General features: G+C 38.6%; 1 protein-coding gene and 1 pseudogene across 2 annotated transcripts in view; both read left to right on the top strand.

Annotated features, from left to right (window-relative positions):
* AEBP2 (AE binding protein 2) overlaps nt 1-3722 on the top strand; it is a 66595-nt gene extending 62873 nt beyond the window's left edge. The window contains exons 8-9 of one of the 2 annotated variants that reach the window (XM_065940651.1): nt 410-436; nt 984-3722. In XM_065940651.1, the coding sequence (XP_065796723.1) occupies nt 410-436; nt 984-1029 (73 nt within the window). In that variant the 3' untranslated portion in view covers nt 1030-3722. The remainder of the gene's footprint in view (nt 1-409; nt 437-983) is intronic. The other variant, XM_065940661.1, reaches the window with a different exon arrangement.
* A 9776-nt stretch (nt 3723-13498) lies between these two features.
* The window catches only part of LOC136166202 (ubiquitin-conjugating enzyme E2 variant 1-like), a 39238-nt pseudogene continuing 26029 nt past the window's right edge, over nt 13499-26707 (top strand).

Raw genomic sequence — 26707 nt, 5'->3', positions numbered from 1 at the left:
GAAAGAATTATTCTAATTTGTTTTAGGAGAAAAAGTTTGCAGCTTATGCACATCTCAAAATGAAAGCATGACAAACATTCAAAAAATATATTAGCTTCAAAAATAGCAGTAAAAAGGACATACTTATATGAAATTTAAACACTAAACACTAATTTGTTTCATATAAACTTAAACATGAGATTCTTTTTTAGAAACACTTTTATAGGTTACATAATAAGAATTTGTTAAAAAGTTGTATATTATGTAACTAAATTTTTATCCATCGTGTGAATGCTTAGGAAATAAATTTTCATGGTGATCAGTGATTGTCACGTTTCCTATTTCTTATACATATTTGTATTTTTGAAGCACTTCATATGTGTTTTTCATTCAGTTGAATAAAAAATTATCCCTTTTTCTCTTTTTCTAGAACAATGCCGCAGAAGAGGTTGAAGAGGTAAAAAATAAATAAATACATAAAAAGCAAACAAGCGGGGACACCTGCAGTCTTAGTCACTGACAATGGGTTTTAGTAAAAGTTGCACATTAGAATCAACCCCCTTCCTTTTTTTTCCTTAAATCCAATATTTAGAATATTTATGCTTAGTGTAAACATTCTGTGAATGAAGTAGGCTCTTCTGTGGAATATATTAATATATTACTGTATATCCACATCTTCATGGAGTGGTACTGTGGGAGACTGAGCAAACACTCTTCTGGCAACTTAGCGGATCAGCTTCTTAAAGGCTTTGCATGCTTGCTGCTTTAAGCTGCTTTTTTTTTTAAACCCTTTAGTGATTACAGTAGTTGATATTGGAAAGAAAACCAATTACAACATGTGCCCTTACAAATACCAAAAGCACTGTAAGGATATTTGTCTTGACAGTGTCTATTGATTTGAAGTCTTACTAGGAAATATTAGACAATGAAAATTATCGAGAGATAATTTACCTTTCAATTATGATAAATAGATGTGATTGGTTGCCATTTGTGTTCTTTTGCAGAACTCTGATAAGAAAAGTGTTCAATTTGTATTTAAGCAAACAGTGAACGACATTTGCAATCAACTAAAAATTCGTCTATCGAATTAGGGCTGAGAATTTCTGTTAAAGAGTGTTGCAGAATGTCTGGTGGCTCCCCTTTCAGGAGTAGGGTTTTCTCATGGAGTACAGTATGTTAATATTTACCTATATAACTAATCTGTTAACGGTTTTTGAAAAACCTCTATTTCAAATTATTTGAATAATCCTCATATTTTCATTTTAACCTATATAATAAGCCTCTATTTTTTTTTTTTTTTTCTTTTTGAGGAAAGCATTTGGTTTGTGAGCTGTTTTTTTCTTAACATAAGAAAAATCGTATTTTTTTTACAAGTATCTTCAAACTGAATCCTTTATGCACCAAAGTTGGTTTTGAAAAGGAAAATAAAATCACTTTCTTGCTTGGTAAGCAAGAAGCCATATGGATTTTTTTTTTTTAACTTACAGAAATGGAAGTATGTGTAACTTGTTAGTATTGTATCAAACAAATGTTGCATAGAGTTAATAGAACATTGCTTGTAAATAATTCAGATTTGTAATATATTTTTATATTATGAAATGTACTGTAGATGTTTTTCTAGAGGCATGAAAAGTTAAATGTATATATTATGGGTAGAAATAATATTGAAGGATATTGTAATTCACTAGTGCTGCCAGAGGAATTGTTAATAAAGCACCTTCTTTAACAATAAATGTCTTTTGCAGACTTAAGGGACTTTGTACTACTGTTAATATCTATAAGAGCAAAACACATTGAACATCCTTCCAGAAAGTCTTTGAGGGAGGACCTATTACCCATAATAGAATTATGGCACTCATATCTGACAGTGACCGTGAAATCAATTATTTCCTTACTGTTGGAAGGACATATTGTAAAGTATGTGGTTATATGCAGTCAAACTGCAGAAACTACTCCTGATTGAGGAGTTTTCACTTTACTACAGTGATATTAAAAAAACCAGCAGTTTTTACACTAAAATTTTTTAAAGAAAGAATAGACAAAAATATAGAATTAATAAGCCTTTTGGTTCCAAAATGGGAAAGGTTCCATGATACATAAATCATTTCTCATTTACTTTAAAAAAATTTTTAAAAATGATAAAAATTATGGGAGGCTTTATTCGTTAACAATGGGGTTAAAGAGCTATATACATGAAGTAAGTCATATAAAATTAAATGAAGTGCAAATAAAAGCACTGCTTCTGTAAGACATTCTGGAATGGTTGTTTAATAAGGGTATTATTCATACGATCTGTAGCAAATGTGATTTTATTTTTGAAAAGAAAAGCAGTGTGTTTCTTACTATTTTTTGTTTTCTTTTGCTTAAGCACTTCATCAATTGCTTTATTCTGTATCTACGAAGTAATCTGCAATCTCCTTTGTTCTTTTTAAATTTTGATTTGTTATAAAATTGCCAAATAGTGTTTCAGATATATAGTTTGTACCTGTATTTTTATTTTATTGCCTCATGTTCTTGTAAGTCATTCTTAATTGACCGATGATTGTAGACCTTGCCTGAGTATTTTTTCTAATAAAACAAAGCAAATCTCATTTAGTTTCAGAATTGTAACAATTCAATTTAAGTTTTAAAACGACATCTGAATTATACATCTAATGTTTTCTTCAGGGGCACAGCAAATAAATTAGTTTTCCCATTGTGTAGAAATACTAAGATGGTCAAAACCAAATTTCATGGTTATTGATTACCCTCTGAGTATTCAGTCACTCATGATACTCTGCTGCTTATCTGACTTTGTTCTGATACTATGTACACACACCAAAAAGAATATGAAATTAAAATGAAATAGTTTTATAACTTGTATGTATACGTATATACACATGCAATTATGATTGGGAAATAAGTGTGGAAATTTTTACTTTATAATGTTTATTTAGTAATAGCTATCCATCTATATTATTATTCCTATCCCTGTATTACCTGCCCTCTGCGTCTCTTCCCCTCACCCCTGTATATATATATAAAATATGCATTGTCTTTTTAGCAGCAGGCAAAACCGCAGCTCACAGGCATACCCGTTCATTTACTTGTGACTGCTTTCTTCCTGTGTGACAGAGTTAAGTAGTGACACTTTATTACCTGCAAGCACAAAATGTTTACTATCTGACCTTTTAAGGAAAAATTTGTCAATCCTTGGTTATAGTTGATAAATTTTTCTATAGAATAAACCTAGATTGCACAAATTATATTTTAATATGATAGTATTATCTTGGTAATAAAGCAGCACATTAAATTTCAGTGAAGCTTTTTAATATACATGAGAGTATAAATATGGCCAGTCTAGACACATGCAACAAATGGTGGTTGTTTTTTTTTTTTAACTTTTACATTGGAGTTCTTAATAGTTACTAACATTTCCCTATTTGTTATTGTGTTTTGTTTTACTCAATAGGACTAAATGAGATTTTGTAAATTGGATCGTGTTTAAATCATAAGACTCATCTTCTCTATCTGAAAGACTTTTGGAAGTGGAAAATATTGTAAAATTTAAAATTGTTTATTTTTCTAATAAACTTTTTCAAATATAAATCTTCCCTAAAGTGGACACACATTACCTCTGAACTTCAGATGAAGGAAAATTAAGGTGGACAGTAGTTGACTCTCAATTCATATTTTAAGATCTGTTTTATTCTCATTGAAAGCATTGATAATCGTATCAGTAAATCTTTGTGAAACTTCCCCTCCCTTTCACACCTTAATAAAATGTTTTAAATATGCAAGTACTCTTAAAAGGATAGAATTTGCCATAGTTATTTAATACATCTTTTAGTGTTTGCTGTTTGAATTCTTTTTAAAATATCATATGGTTAGCAAAAGTGTTAGATATTTGAATAAGGTATAAAAATGGGTAAATATGGTTGAAGTCTTTAAAATAGTTGATGGGGGGCTTCCTATATGATTACAGCTTTTTTTCTTTTCTTTTTAAAGTCTAATACCTTTTCATATGTTCTCTAAAAGACAAAGAGAAATTCTTATTTAGGTAGATTCTCTATTGGAAAAACTGATCCATTTATATGTATAGCAAGGCCAGGGGTTGTACACCTACAAGGAAATGCTTATATATAAAGCCTTTATTAAAAAGAGTACAATCATATATGTCATTTGAATGTCTTGGGGGTTTTTTGTTTGTTTTTTGAGAGAAGTGTTATATTTTTTTGTTTTAATGAATAGTATTTTTCTACTTTTAAAATGTAAGAAGTGTTTCTTATTTTTTTTTTTTTAGAAGTGTTTCTTAAAAGGTAAGATTTTAAGAGAAAATGTCTTACATATTTTTCTTTTTTAAGTCTTAAAAGAATCTGACCTAGTGGAGGACGTTTTGCAGTTCAAACACTAGCTTTAATACAAATAAAGTCTGAGGAGTTGTTTTTGATTTTTAAGGGTTTAGAGTATTTTGTTATTTCTAATGGTTATGAGTTTCAGTAGCCTTGAGAATGTAACAAGTTCTGAATTACTTTAAATTAAAAAAATTTAAAAAATATTTACATAGTCCAATTCATTCTCTGAATCAGATTTGTATGATATATAGCACATGGTTCTATATTACTGTAAACAGAGCAGGAATTGTAGCCCATATTTTTTTCTAGGTCAGTAGTCTTTGTGCTATACCAGATGGCTTTTCATAGTGTGGAAGAGAAAATAAATGTGTGTTGTAATACCACTACTAAGTCGTTTTCAGTGTTTCAGCCATAGCTAGTCCCTAACATAATACATGGTACAAAATTAGTCTCTAAAATATTTATTGAATGAGTGTTATAGGTGAATTACTTGTTATAGAAAGGTATTTTGGAGAGTATGGCTGAAGCACACTGACTTAAATGATACTCTGTGGTAATATTATTTATATGTGAACCTATAAAGGGAACTACAGTTTGCCTAAACATTCTCAATGAAAAGAATTATTGAGGTTATATTTTTACATACTCAGTTGTAATAGGAGTATTTTTAGTTTGTTTACTTTTGTGAAAAATGTTCTCAATTTTGTTTTTGTAGAGTGCCCCTCCCTTTATTGAAGCACAGTTGATTTATGTTTTGTTAGTTTTTGGTGTACTATAAAGTGATTCATATATACACACACACGTATTTGTAGAAGCCCTTTTTAAAATAATAAGACTTCAGTTATATTTATGGTATGAGGAACACATTTTGAAGTAATAACACTATTTTAAAGGAGTTACCTAGTATTTGATTAATTTATCTTAATGTTTTTATCTTACAGCATTGTAAGGACCTTTTTTCCTTTTCAGTACTTAAAAGACCCTGCTAGTGGGAGAGCTACATTTTTTAAGTGTTACAAATTTATTATGAAATTGCTAAGGGTTTTTATGTTCCTGTTAAAGCCATTTCAGGAATTCATTTATATTGGGATGCCTAATAAGACTCATATAAGTTTATTACATGTTTGAGGGATTTTTTTCCTTTTAGAAAAACAAATTTGTGTAGCTAAGTTACACAAATTTAGTTAGTGTGTAGCTAAGAATAGTAGATTGTAAAATGTGAGCATGGTGCACATTTACTCTTGGTTGCTGGGCCCAGTGCAGGTAGTTTTGTGTTAACCTCATTGAGCATTGCAGAAGAATAGGTCAGAAGATTTCCCATGACATTACATTTTGACTTGTGTATACACGGCAGTTTGCTCATCATCAAAAGTTGAGTTTCAGTCTACTACCAGTTGACCTGCTTTACCTGTTTTGTTCTTCCACACATGTATTTGATTTACTAGTATTTATTGAGTACTTTGGCATCTGTGTTCCTCAGTGACATTGCCTGTATTTTTTTGGGGGGGCGGTATTGTCCTTGTGCTAGCCTTGTAAAATGAGTTTAGAAGCATTTTCTCTTCAGTTTTTTGGAAGAGTCTGACTCTAGCTTTTCTTTGAATGTTTGGTAGAATTCACATGTGAAGCCATCTGGTCCTAGACTTTTGTTTTTTGGGAGGTTTTTTATTAGTATTTCAATTTCTCTGCTAGTGATTGGTCTAATGATTGGCCCATTCAGGTTTTCTGTTTTTTCATGATTCTAACTATTTATCCATTTCTCTTATGTTGTCCAGTTTGTTGGCATATAATTTTCATAGTAGTCTCTTATAATCTGTTGTATTTCTGTGGTATCTGTTATAGTTTCTCATTTTTGTTTTCAGATTTTATTTATCAGATACTTTTTTCATAGTTTAGCTAAAAGTTTGTCAATTTTCTTTTTTAAAAAAATCTATTGTTTTTTTACCCTCTAATTCATTTATTTCTCCTCTGATCTTTACATCCTTCTTTCTACTGACTTTGGACTTTGCTCTTTTTCTGATTCCTTTAGGTGTAAGGTTTGAATTTTTATTTGAAATTTTTCTTGTTTCTTGAGGTAGGCTGTATCGCTATGAATTTCCCTCTTAATACCACTTTGGCTGCATCCCATAGATTTGGTAATGGTGTATTTACGTTTTGATTCATCTTCAGGTGTAAAAACATTTCTTCTTTGGTTGACCCAGTGGTTGTTCACTAACATGTTGTTAAGTCTCCACATAGTTGGGAATTTTCCAATTTTTTCTTATAGTTCATTTCTGTGGGTTGGAAAAGATGTTTGATCTGGGTCTTAATTAATTTATTGAGACTTGGTATTACATTCCAGAATACGCTCTGTTCTTGAGGATGTTCTATGTGATCTTGAGAAGAATGTGTGTTCTGCTACATTTGGATGAAATGTCTGACAGATACTTATTAAGTCTATCTGATGCGTTGTTTTACTTAAGACTGCCGTCTCCTTGTTGGCGTCCTATCTGGATGATCTGTCCATTGACGTAAGTGGGGTGTTAGGGCCCCCTACTGTTAACTGTGTTGCTGTCAGTTTCTTTCTGTAGGTTTGTTAATAATTGCCTTGTGTATTTTGGTGCCCTTATGTAATAGGCATATGGATTATTAGCTGTTATACCTTCTTGATGAATCGTCCCCTTTATCATCATATACTGTCCATATTTGTCTCTCATTACCCTTTTGGGGTCTGTTTTGTCTGCTGTTTGCTTGGAATGTCATCTTCTTTCCTTTCACTTTGAGCCTATGTTTGTCTTTAGAGCTGAGTCTTCTGGAGGCAACATATGGTTGGGTCTTGTTATTTTAATCTTTTCAACCAACATGTATATATCTTTCTTTCTTTTCTTTTTGTTTTTTTTTTTTTGTCTGAAGCATGTGGTTTGTGGGGTCTTAGTTCCCTGACCAGGAGTTGAACCAGGGCCACGGCAGTGAAAGCACCCAAGTCCTGAGCACTGAACTGCCAGGGAATTCCCACACCCTGTATCTTTTTGATTGATAAATTCACTCCATTTACATTTAGGGTGGTATTAACAATGGGTGAACAAGGACTTATTATTAATTTTATCTTTTTTTTTCTGGTTATTCTGTATCTTTGTTTTTTTGTGTGTGTCTATTTCTGCTGCCATTTAAGCTGGGTGGTTTTCTGTAATGTTTTTCTTAGTTCCTCTTCTGTTGTGTTTTGTGTCTTACCTAGAATTATTGCATGGTTACCATGGGATGTGTATAAATTTCTCATAGATAAAATAGTTCTTTTCCTGCTGATAGCGTCTTATCTTCATTTGCCTATGTGAATTTTCCACAATATTTTTGTGGTCCCAAATTATTCCTTTCTATTTACGAAATTGACATCACTATAGTTATTTTTACTTCTTTTTCCCCTTTACTGTTAAATGTTTAACAGTGTTTAATTAATTAATTATTTTAATTAATTAAATTCTAGTACAGAATTACTGTTTTCTGATTCTATTAGAATTAGAAATTCTGTTAGTTACCTTACTCAAAGTTTTGTGTCTTCTCATTTCAGAAGGAAGATCTTTCAACATTTTTTGTAAGGCAGCCCTGTGTCTTTGTGTGCTCAGTCATAGTCTAACTCTTTGTGACTCCATGGACTGGAGCCCGCCAGGCTCCTCTGTCCTTGGAGTTTTCCAGACAAGAACACTGGGATGGGTTGCCGTTTCCTGCCCCAGGGGATCTTCCCCACCCAAGGATCCAACCCTCATCTTGTGCCACCTGCCTTGTGGTCATGAACTCCTCAGCTTTTGTTTGGGAAAGCCTTTACTTCTCCTTCATATCTGGAGAGTAACTTTGCTGGATAGGGTATTCTTGGCTCACAGTTTTTTATCTTTCAGTATTTTGAGTATGTCATTCCACTGACTCCTCTTCTGTAGTGTTTCTACTGAGAAAGCTTGTTGTTCAGTAGCTCAGCCATGTCCCAGCTGATTTGCAACACTGTGGACTGTAACCTACCAGGCTCCTCTGTCCATGGGATTTCCCAGGCAAGAATCCTGGAGTGGGTTGCCATTTCCTCCTCTCGCCTTAGGGATTGAGCCTGGGTCTCCTGCATTATTGCAGGCAGATTCTTTACCACTGAGCCACTGGGGAAGCCCGGTACTGACAATGCTGCTGGTAGTCTAATGGGAGTTTCTTCGTAGGTTACTCTTTTTTCTTTCTTTTTTTTTTTTTACCTTGACAGTCTTTAAAACTCTTTGTCACTGGCTTTTGACGTTTTAATATGATGTATCTGGGAAGAGGTCTTTTTGCATTGACGGAATTAGGTGTTCTCTTAGTTTCTTAGACTTGTGCATCCAGTTCCTTCTCCAGGTTTGGAAACTTCTCAGCAATTACTTCTTTAAATAAATTCTCTTTTCCCTCTCTTCTGGTACACCCATTTTTCCTATTACTTGATAGTTCTCGCAGAATTTCTTCTCTTTTTAGATCTTATTCTTTCCTTTTCTACCTGCATCATTTCTAGATTTCTATTTTCAGACTCACCTGAAGAGCAGTTCTCTCTTCCCTACCATCTGCTTTATATCCAGCACTTTCTAATGTGTTCTTCATCTCAGTTATTGAGTGCTTTAATTCCAGAATTTGTGTGGTTCTCTTTTACAGTCTCAGTCTGTTTGTTAAAGAGTTCTTTCTGTTCATTAATTTTTAAAATACTTCTTCTGAATTTTCTTGTAGCTCATTGTGTTTCTTCATGACAGCCCTTTTGAATCTCTCAAGATTGCGATGTTCTGTGACTTTAGGTTTGGGATTTGGAGAATCGTTGTTTTCTTCTTCTAATCCCATGTTACTGTGTTTCTCGTGGTGCTTGAGTTCCTTTTCTGGCGCATTTGAAGTAGTGAATAATGTCCTTCAGGTAAAGCTTTATTTACTTGATTCTGACAATAAGTGAGTAATTAGAGGTCTTTGTTTTCCAATTTATTGTTTAGTTGCTAAGTCGTGTCTGATTCTTCTGCAACCCCATGGACTGTAGTCCATCAGGCCCCTCTGTCCATGGGATTTTATATCTTCTTACTATCCCTTTAGGCCCACTCTGGATGCAATCTTCTGTTGTCACTGGAAGAAATCTCATGTAGTTTACTTAGTTTCTCTGATTATGCTTGGGTAAAAAAAGCTCCCCCAATTTCATGTTGTCATAGAAAGTCATTTTAGCCATTTAATGATTTCATGAAGTATTTATCTTAGTCAATTTTTACTGTTCTCTTAGGTGCGTTTTGACAGACACTCATAATTATGAAATCACCAACACAAGATACAGAATGTGTCAATTACCTTCTATAGGTTTCCTCCTGTGCAGTTCATCCTGCCCCCTTACTCCAGCCTCTGGGAACTGCTGATCTGTATTCTCTCTTTAATATAGATTGGTTTGCATTTTCTAAGATTCTGTATAAATGGAATCACACAATCACACACACATACTCCTTTGTGTCTGGTGTTCAGCATAAATGATTTTGAAATGGATCAGCAAATACTTTTAAGTATTCACATTTTCTGTTTATCTAGAGACATTAAACACTTCTGTATTTTTTTGTCTTTGTATTCCAAGTAAGCATTGGAAACATTAAAAATTAAATGCTTCTGACTTCAGATTATTAAGATATATTAATAGTGAATAAATGCAATATACTTATTATTAGATATAATTGGGTAGCATTAAACGCATTAAAGCAATTTTTTATTAAATAGTTTAATCATAATTTCATAATTTATATTTGTTTTTAAGATAGTTGGGGCTTCCCTTGTAGCTTAGTCGGTAAAGAATTTGCCTGCAGTGCAGGAGACCCCGGTTCAATCGCTGGGTTGGGAAGATCCCCTGGAGAAGGAAATGGCAGCCCACTCCAGTATCCTTGCTTGGAAAATCTCATGGACACAGGAGCCAGGCGGGCTGCAGTCCATGGGGTCACAAAGAGTCGGGCACAGCTGAGCGACTAACACTTACTTATGTAAGGTAGTTGTGTGACTTAGGATGGAAGTCCTTAGCTGATGTGAGAATAAATATTTCTAGCAAAGAAATAGGGCTGTCACACTTAGAATGTCCTGAAGTTTACATACAAAATCAGCAGAATGTTAGTAGAAAGTAAAATCTTAAGCACATATGTAAAGGGTAAGGGTTTGCCACTATTCCTGATCTCATGGGACTGAAAACTGTGTGGATGGGAGATGAAAGGCAGTATACAAATGAATGAAATATACAGTGGGTTATGTGGTATAAATGCTGTGAAGAAAAAATGAGGATGGAAGAGGATTTGTGATGCAGTGGAAGTGGGGTAGTTGATAAGACCTTATTGATAAGGTGACTTGAGAGCAAATCCCTGAAGGCACATAGTTCAGAGCCTTAATATAGATTAAGGTATCTCAGGGAAGAATGTTTCTAGCAGAGAATAGCAAGTCTAAAAACCCTTGAGGCAGGAGTAGTTATTTCAAATATATATATCAAGTACTTGACCCCATCCCAGCATAATCCCAAGCATTGGTGATACTGCCTTGAACAAAGCATTAAAAGAATAATTACAGCTTCTTGGAGCCTGTGTTTAATAAAGCTTAGTGTATTGTTGGGCTGGGGTTGATGCAAAAGGACTTCATGTTTGAGGAGATGAGAAGAGCAGTTAAAAGACTATTGAAATCAGTGGCCGCTGGAACCAGAGTGAATGGTGGTAAGAAGTTAGGTATTAATTGGCAGGTAGATTTGCTGAGAGTTTGGCTGAGGTGTGAGTGACTCCAGAATGACTCCACGTTTGGGGGGTGAATTAAGCTTTGAGTGGTTTACACTTGTATTGCTTATTAGACATCCAAGTAGAATGTGTGAGTCAGACAGGAATATGCAGTGGAAATGGTTTAAAATCAAAGACTGAATGCAGTTTCCACACTTGCATTGACATCTAGGTTAAGTCAAACATTCACCAGGGTGAGTTTATCATTTCAGTTCCAGTGAAGAGTTCATAAGCTTCCTTTTGAGTCATCTTGTTTAGTTGCTTGGTTGTGTCTGATACTTGTGACCCTATGGACTGTAGCCCACCAGGCTCTTCTGTCCATGGGGTTTCTGAGATAAGAATACTGGATTGGATAGCTATTTTGCACTCCAAGCGGTCTTCCCCACCCTGGGATTGAGGCCTCATCTCCTGTGTTGCAGGCAGTTTCTTTACAGCTGAGCCACCAGGGAAGCCCTTTTGAGTCTGGGCTTGAGCAAAAAGCAGAACCCTGGGCCATTTCTAAATAAGCAACAGGCAGCAGAAATTCAGTCTAAGACCGAGAAGAAATAATGTTTGATCAGTTTATCACTGCCAAATGTTGATAAGGATTGAGTCAAGAGTTGCTTTGTGATTTAAAAAAAAAAAAAAAAAAGGCACAGAAAGACAGTTGCATACCCTTTATATTGAAAAAGCAAGAGAGTTACAGAAAAACATCTATTTCTGCTTTATTGACTATGCCAAAGCCTTTGACTGTGTGAATCACAATAAACTCTGGGAAATTCTGAAACAGATGGGAATACCAGACCACCTGATCTGCCTCTTGAGAAATCTGTATGTAGGTCACGAGGCAACAGTTAGAACTGGACATGGAACAACAGACTGGTTCCAAATAGGAAAAGGAGTACATCAAGGCTCTATATTGTCACCCTGCTTATTTAACTTATATACAGAGTACATCATGAGAAACGCTGAACTGGAGGAAACACAAGCTGGAATCAAGAATGCCAGGAGAAATGTCAATAATATCAGATATGCAGATGACACCACCCTAACGACAGAAAGTGAAGAGGAACTAAAGAGCCTCTTGATGAAAGTGAAAGGAGAGTGAAAAAGTTGGCTTAAAGCTCAACATTCAGAAAACTAAGATCGTGGAATGCCGTCACATCACTTCATGGCAAATAGATGGAGAAACAGTGGAAACAGTGGTAGACTTTATTTTGGGGGGCTCCAAAATCACTGCAGATGGTAACTGCAGCCATGAAATAAAAAGATGCTTACTCCTTGGAAGAGAAGTTATGACCAACCTAGACAGCATATTAAAAAGCAGAGACATTCCTTTGCTAACAAAAGTCTGTCTAGTTAAGGCTATGGTTTTTCCAGGAGTCGTGTATGGATGTGAGAACTGGACTATAAAGAAAGCTGAGCGCCGAAGAGTTGAGGGTTTTGAACTGTGGTGTTGGAGAAGACTTTTGAGAGTCCCTTGGACTGCAAGGAGATCTAACTAGTCCATCCTAAAGGAAATCCTGAATGTTCATCGGAAGGACTGACGTTGAAGCTGAAACTCCAATACTTTGGCGACCTGATGCGAAGAGCTGACTCATTTGAAAAGACCTTGATGCTGGGAAAGATTGAAGGCAGGAGGAGAAGGGGATGACAGAGGATGAGATGTTTGGATGGCATCACCGACTCAATGGGCGTGAGTTTGAGTAAACTGGGAGTTGGTGATGGACAAGGAGGCCTGGCATGCTGCAGTCCATGGGGTCACAAAGAGTCAGACATGACTGAGCGACTGAACTGAACTGAACTATATCCTCCGCAGATTTAAATGAATTGTCTTAAATCTTTTTGGCAAAATGTGGGCTAAGTGGGCATTATCACTTGGACTGATAGGAATAGTGAACATCTTTTGAGACACTATTGCTGGGTTCTGTTCTGAGTTCTTAGGTGCACTATCAGTTTAATCCTCAAAGTAACTATGAAGCTGGGATCATACATTGTATGGTGGAGAAAGCAGGTGCAGAAAGGTTAAGTGATGTTTCCAAGATCACATAGTGAGCATTTGGAAAAATCTGTTGGGGAATTTGTGAATAATATTCCAGAGGAAGTGATTTTCGAACTTGACTTAGAAGGGTGCAGTGATCTTTGCCAGAGGTCACTTTTGCCATGTGCAAAAAAGACCAGAAAATTTTGAGCTGTGGTGTAACTATTTAGTCCCAAGCATGTCCTTGGTACTTTGAATAAAAATGAATAGGGGTTCTGTTCATACTTTCCAGACTTGAGAGGAGGAAGAAGACGACAGTGGCATTAACATAACCACTGTGCAGCGTGGAGGGCTGTGCTGGAGGCTTGCCGGGATGATCGTGGAAGTACCAAGAGCAGTTGGTCAGCCTGTAACATCAGGGCAGGCTCCCCTCGGAAGAGAACTCCCAATTACCTTGTAAAGATTACTTGGGACTCTGTTGAGTGAAGGGCGAGATGGAGTGGTTTAGGACGGAGGAAGCTCCGCGTGCCCAGTGCCTGGAACAGCCTGAGTGCGATAAAGTGGGAGGTAGGGAGTTGTGGAGGTGATAACCTTGTTACCATGCGTCGTCATGGTTTGGGTTTCCTGTGGAAGATGTGAGAAACTTCCAGAAGGAAGGAAGTTAATGGTCAGGTTTTTTGTTTTTTTTTTTGGTCCCTGTGCCTAGTAGTAGTTGAGAAGCTGGGCCTGGTGGGTTGGTGGGGGGACAGCTAGTCCAAACGCTGCTGTTGTGTCTTACTCTCCACAAAGGGAGAAATAAGAGCACAATGATGTTCAAAGGAGTGTATGTTTTCCAAGCACTTTTGTGAATATTGAAAGTACCTGAAAAGTACCTTTTCAAGATTTGAAAGTAGTTCATTACTCGTGTGGTTAACATATGTTCTGTTCTTAACAGTCCTTGATCTAACAGTTTTACCTATTAAATTCAGACTTGTCTCGGGTAAGGTGGGGACTAAACTAAGTGACCTTTTTAACTCTATAAGTTGCTCTGATTATACCATTACATGTTTTCTTTTAAAGTGGGATATAAAGTACAGAGTACAGAACATTGCCCATTTTATTTTTGTGAGAGGTAAGACATCGAAAATGTCCTTAAAGCACTTAGAAGGTGGCCTTGGCCTTTATAGAAAATCATAAACTGGCAGACAAGTCCTACCTAGATTTATTTACAAATAGGGGGAAGCATAGTCTCGTTAACATTGGACTGAGCCAAGAATTAACTTGGTTTTTTTTTTTTTCTCTTCTCGAATTTTTGTGACATTCTGCAAATCACTTAGGAGCTTAGCAATTTAGGGAATGTTTCCTAAAATAAGGAATGATATTTATTGTATAGAGAGGTTTGTTGATGTTTATAAGGAAATTTGAACATGAAGCAGATATTAAAGCCAGTTTGGTCAACATCAAATAATTGAAGTTTAATCCTTCCCAGAGGGAAAAAAGTGGGGAGGGGAGCAAAATACAGAAGTTAATCATAGTGACCAGTATATATGTGTGTGGTAGGCATCTCCTGTGGTTGGGATTGGTCAGCAGGCCTGCCTTGGATGCCATGTTATGAAGGTTGATTGAGGTGCTTCTAGAAGATACTTCTGAGGATTATTTCCTCTATTCCTTGGAGAAAATATGAAACTGTTGACTTGGTCTCTTATCTTTTTATTTCTCTTATTTCAAAAGATTTCATACTGTTCTGAAGCAAGATAATGTTTTTAAAAACTATTAATAAAAAACAGCACATAGGAAAAATTTCAAAGTACAGGTCGAGTGATGTCCCCAAAATGCATGCTATGAAATTTTGTACATTTGTTAGAGATTGGTCACAGACTTGTTGGCTCATTGTAAAACTAGTGTAAGGAGAAAGTCTCAAGGTTCATACTGCTTGCAACTTGGTCATTTTACATTTAGAATTACTGTTCAGAGGGGCAGGTGAATTTGTATATCCTTTGCATTTAATCCTTACACTACTCAAAACTATACATATAGCCAGCAAGTTGCTGAACCTGGAGTTTGAACCACTTTTTTGTGATTCTAAACCTAAAGGTTTCACATCTATGCCTTTTGGATAAGTGGTATCTCATATCTGAACTGATATACTGAACTGGTATACTGATATCTGAACGTATTTTGCAAGGCTTTGTTAAAAGAATAAGTATCTCTGAAAGAAAACATCTTAGTTACTGTCAAGGAGATCTTAACCAAGTCTTGCTCATCTTTCTCCTTGTCTTCTTGCCAACAATTTCCACTTATTAATGCAACTCTGCCTAAGGATTGAAATTACTTTTAATTTGTGACAAACAGCAAGGTTAAGTATTGTATAAAACCATTGGAAGTATTTTATTTTCATTTATTTTTTCCTTAATGTTTTTTACTTACGCAGATTTGAGTTTGTGACCTCTATCATTCATTTCCTTCTCTCTGAAGAACTCTTACTATTTTTGCAAGGCAGGTCTACTGGCAACAAGTTTACCCAACTTCTGTTTGTCTGAAAAACTTTCTCCTTCACTTTTGAATAATTTCACAGGATACAGAATTCTTAATTGGTTGGGTTTTTTTTTTGTCTCAACACTTAAATATTGCATTCCACTTTCATTGATTGCATGGTTTCTGAGGAGATATCTGATGTTACTCTTTGATCCTTAAAAGGATTTTTCAAGGATCCAAGATTTTTTCTTTGATTTTCTACAGTTTGAATATGATATCCTATGGCAGATTTTTTTTGGCATTTATCCTGCTTATTGTTTTCTTGAGTTTCCTGTGCCTATGTCTGACATTAATTTTGGAAAGTTCTCCATTTTGATCACTTCAAATACTTCTTCTGGCCCTTTCTCTCCTAGAGGTATTCTCATCACAGTTACGTTATACCTCTGTAGTTGTGCCATAGCTTTTGGATATTCTGTTCCTTCCTTCCTTGCTCCCTTTCTTTTCCTTTTTCTTCTCTTTGCTTTTCAGCTCTGGAGGTTTCTATTGATATGTCCCCTAGCTCACAGGTGCTTTTCTGAGCCCTTCAGTCTTTTTTCATTTCTAGCATTTCTTTTTGATTCTTTTAGTTTCCATCTCTGCTTACATTACTCATCTATTCTTGAATATTGTCTGCTTTCTTCGTAGCATATGAATACTTACTCTCTTGCATATTAACTTTAATTATTTCAAATTCCCAGTCTGATAATTACAAAATGCCTGCTCCGTCTCTTTACAAATGTGGAATGTTGGGGGTTTTTTTTTTGCATTTTAGTATCTATGTTATTGTTTGTTGAAAACTGGACAGGATGTACCTGGTATAAAGAACTGTGGCTTTTAGCAATGTGAAGTATTCGTTAGTCCTCTATGCATGTTCAGTATTTTCACTGTAAACATCTTTAACTGCAAGTGGCTTCACCATGTCACTCATTGGCCATAAGGCAATTATGCTCTGAAAGATAAAATAATTGAAAATAAAAGAGACACATTAAAAAGGACATAATGAAACATGAAAAAATCAACAGCAAATTTTAAAATATTGTGGAAAAACAACAAAATATTTTAATACATTTAAAATGTGCACAGATTCATGCTTATGGTTGTATGTGAGTATATCTTTCGGAAAGAAATTATTCTTTCCGTCTTTTTTTTGGGCTATGCTGCCTGACTTGTGGGATCCTAGTTCCGTGGCCAGGGATCGACCCCAGGCCCCCTGCAGTGGAAGTGTGGAGTCCTAACCACTGGACCACCAGGGAATTTCTTATACTGTCTTTCTTAAAGTCAATCATAAAGATTCAGAATCTTACTGTAGACATAAATTCTTTATGATGTAAGGAAATCTACTTTTGAGTCGATTCACATTTCCTTGGAAGTAAACAGGGATGCTGCTGTTTCTTATTCATACGTGTAATGTATGCAAGGGCTTCCCAAGTGGCTCTGTGGTAAAGAATCCGCCTGTCAAGGCAGGAGATGTGGGTTTGATCCCTGGGTCAAGAAGATCCTTGGAGGAGGAAATGGCAACCCACTCGAGTATTCTTGCCTTAAACAATCCCATGGATGGAGGATCCTGGCAGGCTACAGTCCTTGGGGTTGAAAAGAGTTGGACACGGCTGAGTGATTGAGCATGCACAGCATGTGTGAGTGGTATTACCTGTCTGGACTGCCTTTAAAAGTTCTGTCACATGCTCAGTCCTTACACTTCACTGAGTCATTTAAGCCAGATTCTGTGCCAAATACCAAAATTCCATCCACGTCATGTTTTTCGCTATCAAATAGCAAAAGACCTCAACTATTTTGAAGAATCTTACACTTATCAGGAATCACGTAATCGTTTCTTTTGCAGGGGAATCAGAGGAACTTGATTTCCTCTTTTGCCTCCAACATCTAATGTTACATGAAAAACCTAGTAAAGATGGTGTTAGAGAGCAAACTCTTGGATCTCAGTTAACTAAAAAGTCAAGAATGAATGTGCTTGAAGACTTGTGAATTATTAAGCCTGAGCTTTTGGTTTTGACAAGTGGGAGAGGGGAGGTGCTCACCAAAAGCATCTGCAAACCCAATTTGTTCTTTTGTACTAACGTGTGCAGCCTGGCTTTGCATTGTCTTATCTCACACCATCAGTAAGTTTTCTATCAAGTTGGTAGACTGTTACCTTCCACATCTCAAGACTTCCACATCTACTCATCACTGTATATATAGACCATTGAGGCCCAAGATAGCTGTAATATAAAAATGGGAGTACTGCGTCAGTGGAGAAACAAAACCAAAGTGCTAACGAGCTGAAACCAAACTGTTAAATCAAACCATCGAAACCAAATTGTCAAACCAAACTGTCAGCCAGTTATTCTGTCTCTTCCTGCAAAATCGCCTTTTGGCCAGTTTTCTGGTGAAACCGCTTGCATCAAACTTCTTGTGACAGAATACCTAGATCTGTCCTCTGAGTGGGTGAACCTGTGCCACTAGGCTGTGACCTTCGGGAGTGCTTCTGGGTTTCTTTCTCTTCCTAAATGGGGCAGGGTGCCTGGAGGAAACTGGAGTTGGGAATTTCCCTCTCCCACCCAGAAGATTCTCCCACATCAGTTGCTGCTGCTGCTAAGTTGCCTCAGTCGTGTCCGACCCTGTGTGAGCCTATAGACGGCAGCCCACCAGGCTCCCCCGTCCCTGGGATTCTCCAGACAAGAACACTGGAGTCGGTTGCCATTTCCTTCTCCAATGCATGAAAGTGAAAAGGGAAGGGGAAGTTGCTCAATCGTGTCTGACTCCTAGTGACCCCATGGACTTGAGCCTACCAGGGTCCTCCATCCATGGCATTCTCCAAGCAAGAGTACTGGAGTGGGTTGCCATTGCCTTCTCCACTCATGTCAGTTAGGCTCTGATAAAACTCCAGGAGGGGGACTTCTCTAATGGTCCCTTGGTTAAGACTCCGAATTTCCACTGCAGGGAGCTCGGGTTCACACCTTGGTTGGGGAACTAAGATGCCGCATATGGCATGGCCTCCAAAATAAAAATAATAAATATTTGAAAACAGAAACTCCAGGAGCGTTAAGCTCTGGTGAAATGGTTTCTTCTCTCAAGGGCCGGCCTTGTTAAGAATCGCAGCATGCTTTGGGTGTATAGTTTGGCCCTCTGTATCTGTTTCACATCCTCGGATTCCACCAACCATGGGTCCAAAATATTTTGGAAGAAAAAAAATTACAGCAAGTTCCAAAAACAAGATGTGAACTTTCCATACTCGGGACAACTATTTACACAGCATGTGCCTTGCATTTGCAACTATCTATGCAGCCTTCCCTGGAGGCTCAGTGGTAAAGGATACACCTGCTAATGCAGGAGGCACAGGTTTGATCCCTGGTTGAGGAAGATCCCCTGGAGAAGGAAATGGCAACCCACTCCAGTATTCTTGCCTGGAGAATACCATGAAAAGAGGAGCCTGGTAGGAGTCCACAGGGTTGCAAAAGAGATATGACTTAGCACACATGCATGCAGCCTTTACACTGTATTAGGTGTTATAAGTAATCTAAAGATGGTTTAACATACAGAGGAGGATATGTGTACTTACATGCAAATTTATATGAGTTTGGTATCTGCAGGATCCTGGGACAACTGTATTTAAAACGACTACTTTTCTCTCCTGTGAAAGGCAGGAGAGGACTTTTCTCTGTCTTCAGTATGAGAATCTAGTAGAACTCCTGAAGGTGAAACGCAACAAAAATGTGACAGAGGCCCCCTGAAACTGGGTCTCATTGGAGTTTATAGCTCTCAAACTTGTCCACACTGAGCGTGCGGCAGTTTGCCGATTACAGTCTGGGTTTTCCTACCCCAGTATTGGTCTGTGGAGGCTTCTGCTTCAGTTGAGATGTGATTTTCTGTATCTGCCTGTCCCTCCAGTTTCAGGGGCAGTGGTTCGTCCTGTGACCACAGTTCTCTGATGGATCTAAGAAGAGTTGTTTGACAATCCAGATTTTTACTTGTTAGGACTGAATGACGACTTCCAGCTTCCTTACATGTCAGACCAGAAATGAGAAGTTTAATTCACTAGAAATGAATTTGTCGTTGTTACTCAGTCTCTTAAGTCAAGTCTGACTCTTTGCAACCCCATGGACTGTAGCCCGCCAGGCTCCTCTGTCCTCCACTGTCTCCTGGAGTTTGCTCAGTATTTCCATCGAGTCAGTGGTGCCATCCAACCATTTCATCCTCTTCTGCCCCCTTCTCCTTTTGCCCTCAATCTTTCCCAGCATTAGGGTCTTTTCCATTGAGTCAGCTCGTCACATTAGGTGGGCAAAGTATTGGAGCTTCAGCATCAGTCCTTCCAATGAATATTCAGGATTGGTTTCCTTTAGGATCGACTGGTTTGATCTGGCTAATGATTCATCCATTGCTTTGGCTTCATTACTATGAGAGTTACTCCCGTGTAAGGATCAGGATTGTGTTTTCAGACTGTATGTTATATGATTTATATCATCTTACATTAAGCATTCCGAGACAAAATCACATTTTCTTTTCATGATTTTTACGTTTTCCCTCAACTGCACTCCAAAATGGAAGAACCTGAAGGGAAAGGAGGGATCAAATGAGGATCGAAAAAATTCATCAATTCAGTGCTTACCAATTTCCTACTATGCGCTGTATTCCTGAGATAACAGGATTGAACATGTCTTCCTAGAACCCACAAGCTGATGGGGAGGGAAGGGTGGAGATGTTAAACAGACACATGGAGTTAGTGATGAGGCCGTGAGGAAGGGAGGGTGCAGCTCAAGTCAGCACAGGCTGGGCGGTGCCCCTTTGTGGCGGTAACCTTTGAGCAGAGAGCTTTCTGACAAGGGGTCAAGGCGTGCGGGTGTGTGGGAAGAGGTGTTCTGGGCAGAAGGTTCCGTGCGGAGGCCTGAGGGGGCAGGAGGCTTGGCCCAATTATGAATAGAAAGCCAGTTGGTGTAGCTGGAACCCAGTGGGTGACGCCTGGCATCTCATGAAGGATAGGAATCAGCAAACTGTAGAAACAAACAAACAAAAAAAAATTTTTTTAACTATGGGGGCTTTAAGGTCCCTGCTGTTGGAGCAGGAAAGAATCCATAGGTATTATATAGACCAATGCGCAGCTGTGTTCCAGGAAGACTTTTTTTATAGGAGCAGGCACTGGACCGGATTTTGCAGGTTGGCTGTAATTTGCTAACTTTCACCATAGGGTCTCATCAGCCATTGGAAAGCACTTTGGGTTTTAGTCTAAATATAATCATAGACACTGGAGGGTTAGGAGCAGGTCAGTGAAGTGAGAAGATTAATTTTAAAAGGATTACTGGTTGCTTCATGGGGAACAGACACTTTCTCCAACCAAGAATGAAGCAGGGAAAGCGACTGGGGGTTTTGTGTGAGCTGAGGAGATGGCTTGAACTGAGGCAGTGGCAGCTGTGGCTTGTCCGGAAGGGGTGTTAGATGAAGAATAAGTGAGATTGACTGAATGTGTGTGTGTGTGTGTGTGTGTGTGTGTATGTATGTAGAGGCTGCTAAGGATGACTGATGCTAAGACTGTTTGAGCAACTTAATGAAAAGATAGGTTCAAGAAGACTTCACCAGGATGGGATTTTTGTGGAGAAACCAAGTGTGGTTAAGTTTGAGATGCCTGTTAGACATCCAGGTGCCAGAATTGAACAGGCAGTTGGATGTATTCCACTCATATCTCTTCCAGGGAGAGGAGAAGGTGAGCAAATCATCTGGGAGAGTGAATGGAATAAGGAAATGTAAGAGAAATACTAGACAACCCTGAAATAGCACAAGGTCTGTCCTCATACATTTGTAGCCAGAGTAGATGCCATTACCATGTACTTCCTCCCCCAGCCATGATGAGCTGTGTGGGTGTGGGTGTGCAGTTACTGGAGGGTTGGGTTGAACTCGAACTTGGATTTTGTTAAGCAGGTAGAATGAAGGGAGTGAGTCCTAGGAAAATACATGGTCTGTGGACTCCAGTTGAGGTGGGGAGTGAAAAATGAATAGGTCATAGGTCCTGGTGGAGTTGAGGAATTGTTGGACTCGTTGTTCCTGGAGGAAGTGAAATAGAAAAGCAAGTGTTTGGTCAGATTTTGCTCTTGATGCATTAACTGCTACCCCAGAGATCCAGCACACGGCCATGAGAGTTAGTGATGGATATGAATGAGGATGTGACGATTGGATGTCAGGAAGTCCAGTGACCGAGAGGCTGGAGTGAGCCATTATCACGTGTGTTTTGGAGTCAGAATGATCATCAGAGTCGTCAGGGAGACCGAGGCAGTAAGCTTGGAAGCCAGTGAGACTCTTCAGTGAACACGAATGATGACGAGTGAGCCGGAAGGTGGTTGTTAATTGCTGATTTTAATCAGCTCTGTGGCTTCTGGTCACTCAGTTAACCTCTTAGAAATCTGTTCCTTTCTGTTTGTACCAATGTAACACAGCAAGTGAGGGGAGACTAGGCACATCATGAAGGACAAGGATCGGCCAGCTTCTTTTATATAAAAATAGTATTTTTTTTTAATGTTGAGGACATCATGGTCTCTGTTACAACTGCTAACGTCTACTCTCGTAGAAGCATTTTTATAAACATAAGAACTTCAATTATAGATGTTGGAAGAAGCAAGAAAGGGCTGGAAAGGTAAAGAATGGAATTTCCCTTTTAATGCAGTGAGGTCTGAGCATTATTTCCTTCAAGCATCAGTTAATGAATTCATTGATCCAGAGTGTTTGTCAGTGATACAATCACACATTTGTCACCAAAATCTAAAGTCAAAATACTTTTCATTGATTAGAACTGACTTTTTATCTCATGTCTCTATTTCTCAGTCTCTACCATAATGTTTTACATGTTACAATGTCTTTAATAAATTGTTAACGAATGAAGATAAAAGACTTCCTAAAATTAACAATTTTTAAGAAGCAGTTTTCACCCTTTATGCCAATACAGCATGATGAAAAATTAGAAAGTGGTGGTTATACTTCTGCATATTTTGCTTAATGTTTGAGACAGTTACTAGTTTTTGTATGTAAATAATTTTAAAGGGTGTAAAGTCTTTCTACTAACAAGGATTCTGAAATGTGTAGTATTGAACAACCAGCGTGTCTCAGTAGCCAAAGTATATTTATGATGAGATAGGAGTTATTTAAGGCTTAATTAGGTCAGAAGGAAGCAGGAAAATGAATCTGTTTCCAGTAAGACTTGCAGTTTGATTTTTACTTTGGCAAGGATGTCCCAGTGTCAGATGAGGGCATTTTTTCTTTTCTTTAAGCAGCTCCTAAAAGTCACCTGTGAGGGAATAGTCTCTGCACGGACGTGCTGACTCATCCCATAAATGCATTTGTGGATTTAGGTATTTACTATTTGTACTTTCATAGCACTCACGTTCATAGCACTTACTGTGTGCTACGTAAAGCTAGTCGTGCACGTGTGTGTGCTGAGTCGCTCAGTCGTGTCTGACTCTTCACGACCCCGTGGACTGTAGCCCGCCAGTCTCCTCTGTCCAGGGGATTCTCCAAGCAAGACTACTGGAGCAGGTTGTCATGTCCTTCTCCAGGGGATCTTCCCGACTCAGAGATCGAACTCGTGTCTCTTAAGTCTCCTGCATTGGCAAGCGAATTCTTTACCACTGTGCCACCTGGGAAGCCTGTAAAGCAGTTGTTGTTCAGTTGCCCAGTTGTGTCTGACTGTTTGTGACCCCGTAGACTGCAGCACGCCAGGCCTCCCTGTCCTGAAGTTTGCCCACGTTCATGGTCATTGCATCAGTGGTGCCATCCAGCCATCTCATCCTCTGACGTCCTCTTCTGCCCTTGATCTTTCCCAGCATCAGGGACTTTTCCAATGTGTCGGGTTTTCTCATCAGATGACCAAAATACTGAAGCTTCAGCTTCAGCATCAGTCCTTCCAGTGAGTATTCAGGGTTGATCTCCCTTAAGATTGACTGGTTTGATCTCCATGCTGTCCAAGGAACTTTTAGGAGTCTTCTCTATCACCACAGTTTGAAGGTATCCCTTGCTGTCCAAGGAACTTTGAGGAGTCTCCTCTAGCACCACAGTTCGAAGGCGTTCTGCCTTTAAGATCCAGCCGTCACAACTGTATGTGACAACTGGGAAGACCATGGCCTTGCCTATAGGGACCTTTGTTGATAGGGAACACACTGTCTAGGTTTATCATAGCTTTCCTGCCAAGAAACTATCGTCTTCTGATTTCATGGCTGCAGTCACCATCCGCCGTGATTTTTGAGCCCAAGAAAAGGAAATCTGTCACTACTTCCACCTTCTCCCCTTTCATTTGCCATGATGTAATAGGGGCAGATGCCTTGATCTTAGTTTTTTTTAAAAATATTTACTCTTAAGCCGGCTCTTTCATTCTCCTCCTTTACCCTCATCAAGAGGCTCTGTAGTTCTTCCTCTTCGCTTTCTGCCATTAGAGTGGTATCATCCGAATATCTGAGGTTGTTGATGTTTCCTGCCTGTCTTGATTCCAGCTTGTAACTCATCCAGCCCAGCATTTCTCATGATGCGCTCAGTGTATAGGTTAAACAAACAGGGTGACAGCGGACAGCCCTGTCGTACCCCTTTCTCGATCTTGAACCAATCAGTTATTCCATACAGGGTTCTATCTGTTGCTTCTTGACTCAGGTTTCTCAGGAGACAGATGGTCTGGTATCTGTCTGATATCAGACAGATGGTCTGATCGGGTAAGATGGTCTGGTATTCCCTTCTCTCTTAAAAGAGTTTTCCAGTTTTTCATGATACATACAGTCAAAGGTTTTAGCATAGATGATGAAATAGAGATGTTTTTCTGAAATTCCCTTGCTTTCTCTAAAATCCAGCGAATGTTGGCAATTTGATCTCTAGTTCCTCTTCCTTTTCTTAACCGAGCTTAGACATCTGGAAGTTCTTGGTTTGCATAATGCCGAACCCTAGCATGCAAGATTTTAAGCATGACCTTACTATTATGGAAGATGAGCACAATTCCCTGATGGTTAGCACACTCTTTGGTACTACCCTTCTTGGGAATTAGGATGAGGATTGACCTTTTCCAGTCCTGTGGCCACTGCTGGGTCTTCCAGATTTGCTGGCATAGTGAATGCAAAACCTTGATGGTGTCATCCCTAAAGGATTTGAATAGTTCTGCTGGAATTTCATTGCATCCTCTAGCTTTATTAACTGCAGTGCTTCTTGAGGCCCACTTGACTTTGCACTCCAGAATGTCTGGCCCTAGGAGACTAAAGCTAGTTAAGCACTTTGTAAAGCTCAATAAATACCTTGAATCTTGGCATATGGATTACTGGGGATTCTTGCCTCTCTGGTCTCTTGTCCTTTGTAGGTGAGTATCTGGCTCATGGAGAGAAGCCCTGTTGGACTTACTCCTGATCTTCCAGCACTCCCTGCCATCTTCTCTTCTGTGTCTGTAAACATGCTGTTCCTTCTTCCTGGAACATTCTCTGTACATGTCCTCCTGGTTACCTGGCCTTGATTATACATCCATCCTTCTCATTTTGGCTTGAGCACCACTTCCTCAGCACAGCCTTCTTTGGTGGGTACCCTTCTCTCTGTGAGACTGCCTTGTGTTGGGATCAGCGCCAAATACCGATCATATTTGTGTCCACCTTTGTATAAATGCTCCAGTCTTCTTCACTGGAGTAGAAGTCCCATGGAGCCAAGAGCTTTATTTCTCTTGTCCTCCCCACTCCCCTTCTGGTGTTTATGTCGTCTGGCACCTAAAGGGCACACAACAAACTGGAGTTGCAGAAAATGTTATTGGCAGGAGTATTTTTTTTTTAATTAATTAATTAATTTTACCTTACAACACTGTATTGGTTTTGCCATATATTGACTTGAATCCGCCATGGGTGTACATGTGTTCCCCATCCTGAACCCCCCCTCCCACCTCCCTCCCCATCCCATCCCTCTGGATCATCCCAGTGGACCAGCCTGAGCATCCTGTTTCATGCATCAAACCTGGACTAGCAATTTGTTTCACATATGATAATTTACATGTTTCAGTGCCATTCTCCCATATCATCCCACCCTCGCCCTCTCCCACAGAGTCCAAAAGACTGTCCTCTACATCTGTGTCTCTCTTGCTGTCTCGCATACAGAGTTATCATTACCATCTTTCTAAATTCCATATATATGCATTAGTATACTGTATTGGTGTTTTTCTTTCAGGCTTACTTCACTCTGTATAATAGGCTCCAGTTTCATCCACCTCATTAGAGCTGATTCAAATGCATTCTTTTTAATAGCTGAGTAATATTCCATTGTGTATATGTACCACAACTTTCTTAGCCATTCGTCTGCTCTTTCAATTCTGGTTTCCTCGGTGTGTATGCCCAGCAGTGGGATTGCTAGGTCATATGGCAGTTCTATTTCCAGTTTTTTAAGAAATCTCCACACTGTTCTCCATAGTAGCTGTACTAGTTTGCATTCCCACCAACAGTGTAAGAGGGTTCCCTTTTCTCCACATCCTCTCCAGCATTTATTGCTTATAGACTTTTGGATAGCAGCCATTCTGACTGGCGTGTAATGGTACCTCATTGTGGTTTTGATTTGCATTTCTCTGATAATGAGTGATGTTGAGCATCTTTTCATGTGTTTGTTAGCTGTCTGTATGTCTTCTTTGGAGAAATGTCTGTTTAGTTCTTTGGCCCACTTTTTGATTGGGTCTTTTATTTTTCTCGAATTGAGCTGCAGGAGTTGCTTGTATATTTTTGAGATTAATTCTTTTTCCATTGCTTCGTTTGCTATTATTTTCTCCCATTCTGAGGCCTGTCTTTTCACCTTGCTTATAGTTTCCTTTGTTGTGGCACATGTATTCTTGGCTTTTGTTATTGGAGACATTCAGAACTCAGTTTCTAGTTGCCATGAATAATGGTGGATATTTCCTGACCCCCAAGACAGAGCTGGAGAGACGTGTGGCGCAGCTCATCAGGGAAAGCGTGGGCCGCAGTTTGATTCTGAGCTCGTGGCATGTCATCAGTTCATTGCTGAGGTATTTGGTGTTGAACCCCTTGATCTCTGGGCTTCCCTCGTGGCTCAGACAGTAAAGAGTCCGCCTGCAATGCAAGAGAACCTGGTTCAATCCCTGGGTTGGGAAGATTCCCTGAGAAGGGAAATGGTTACCCACTCCAGTATTCTTGCCAGGAAAATCCCCATGGGGTCACAAGAGAGTCGGACATGACTAAGCAACTAACACTTAACACTTTTTCACTTTGCTGGGTCACTTG

This window comes from Muntiacus reevesi, chromosome 1 (genome assembly GCF_963930625.1).
Source record: "Muntiacus reevesi chromosome 1, mMunRee1.1, whole genome shotgun sequence".
In the NCBI taxonomy this organism is placed as follows: domain Eukaryota; kingdom Metazoa; phylum Chordata; class Mammalia; order Artiodactyla; family Cervidae; genus Muntiacus; species Muntiacus reevesi.
This window is presented reverse-complemented; position numbering and strand designations above follow the sequence as displayed.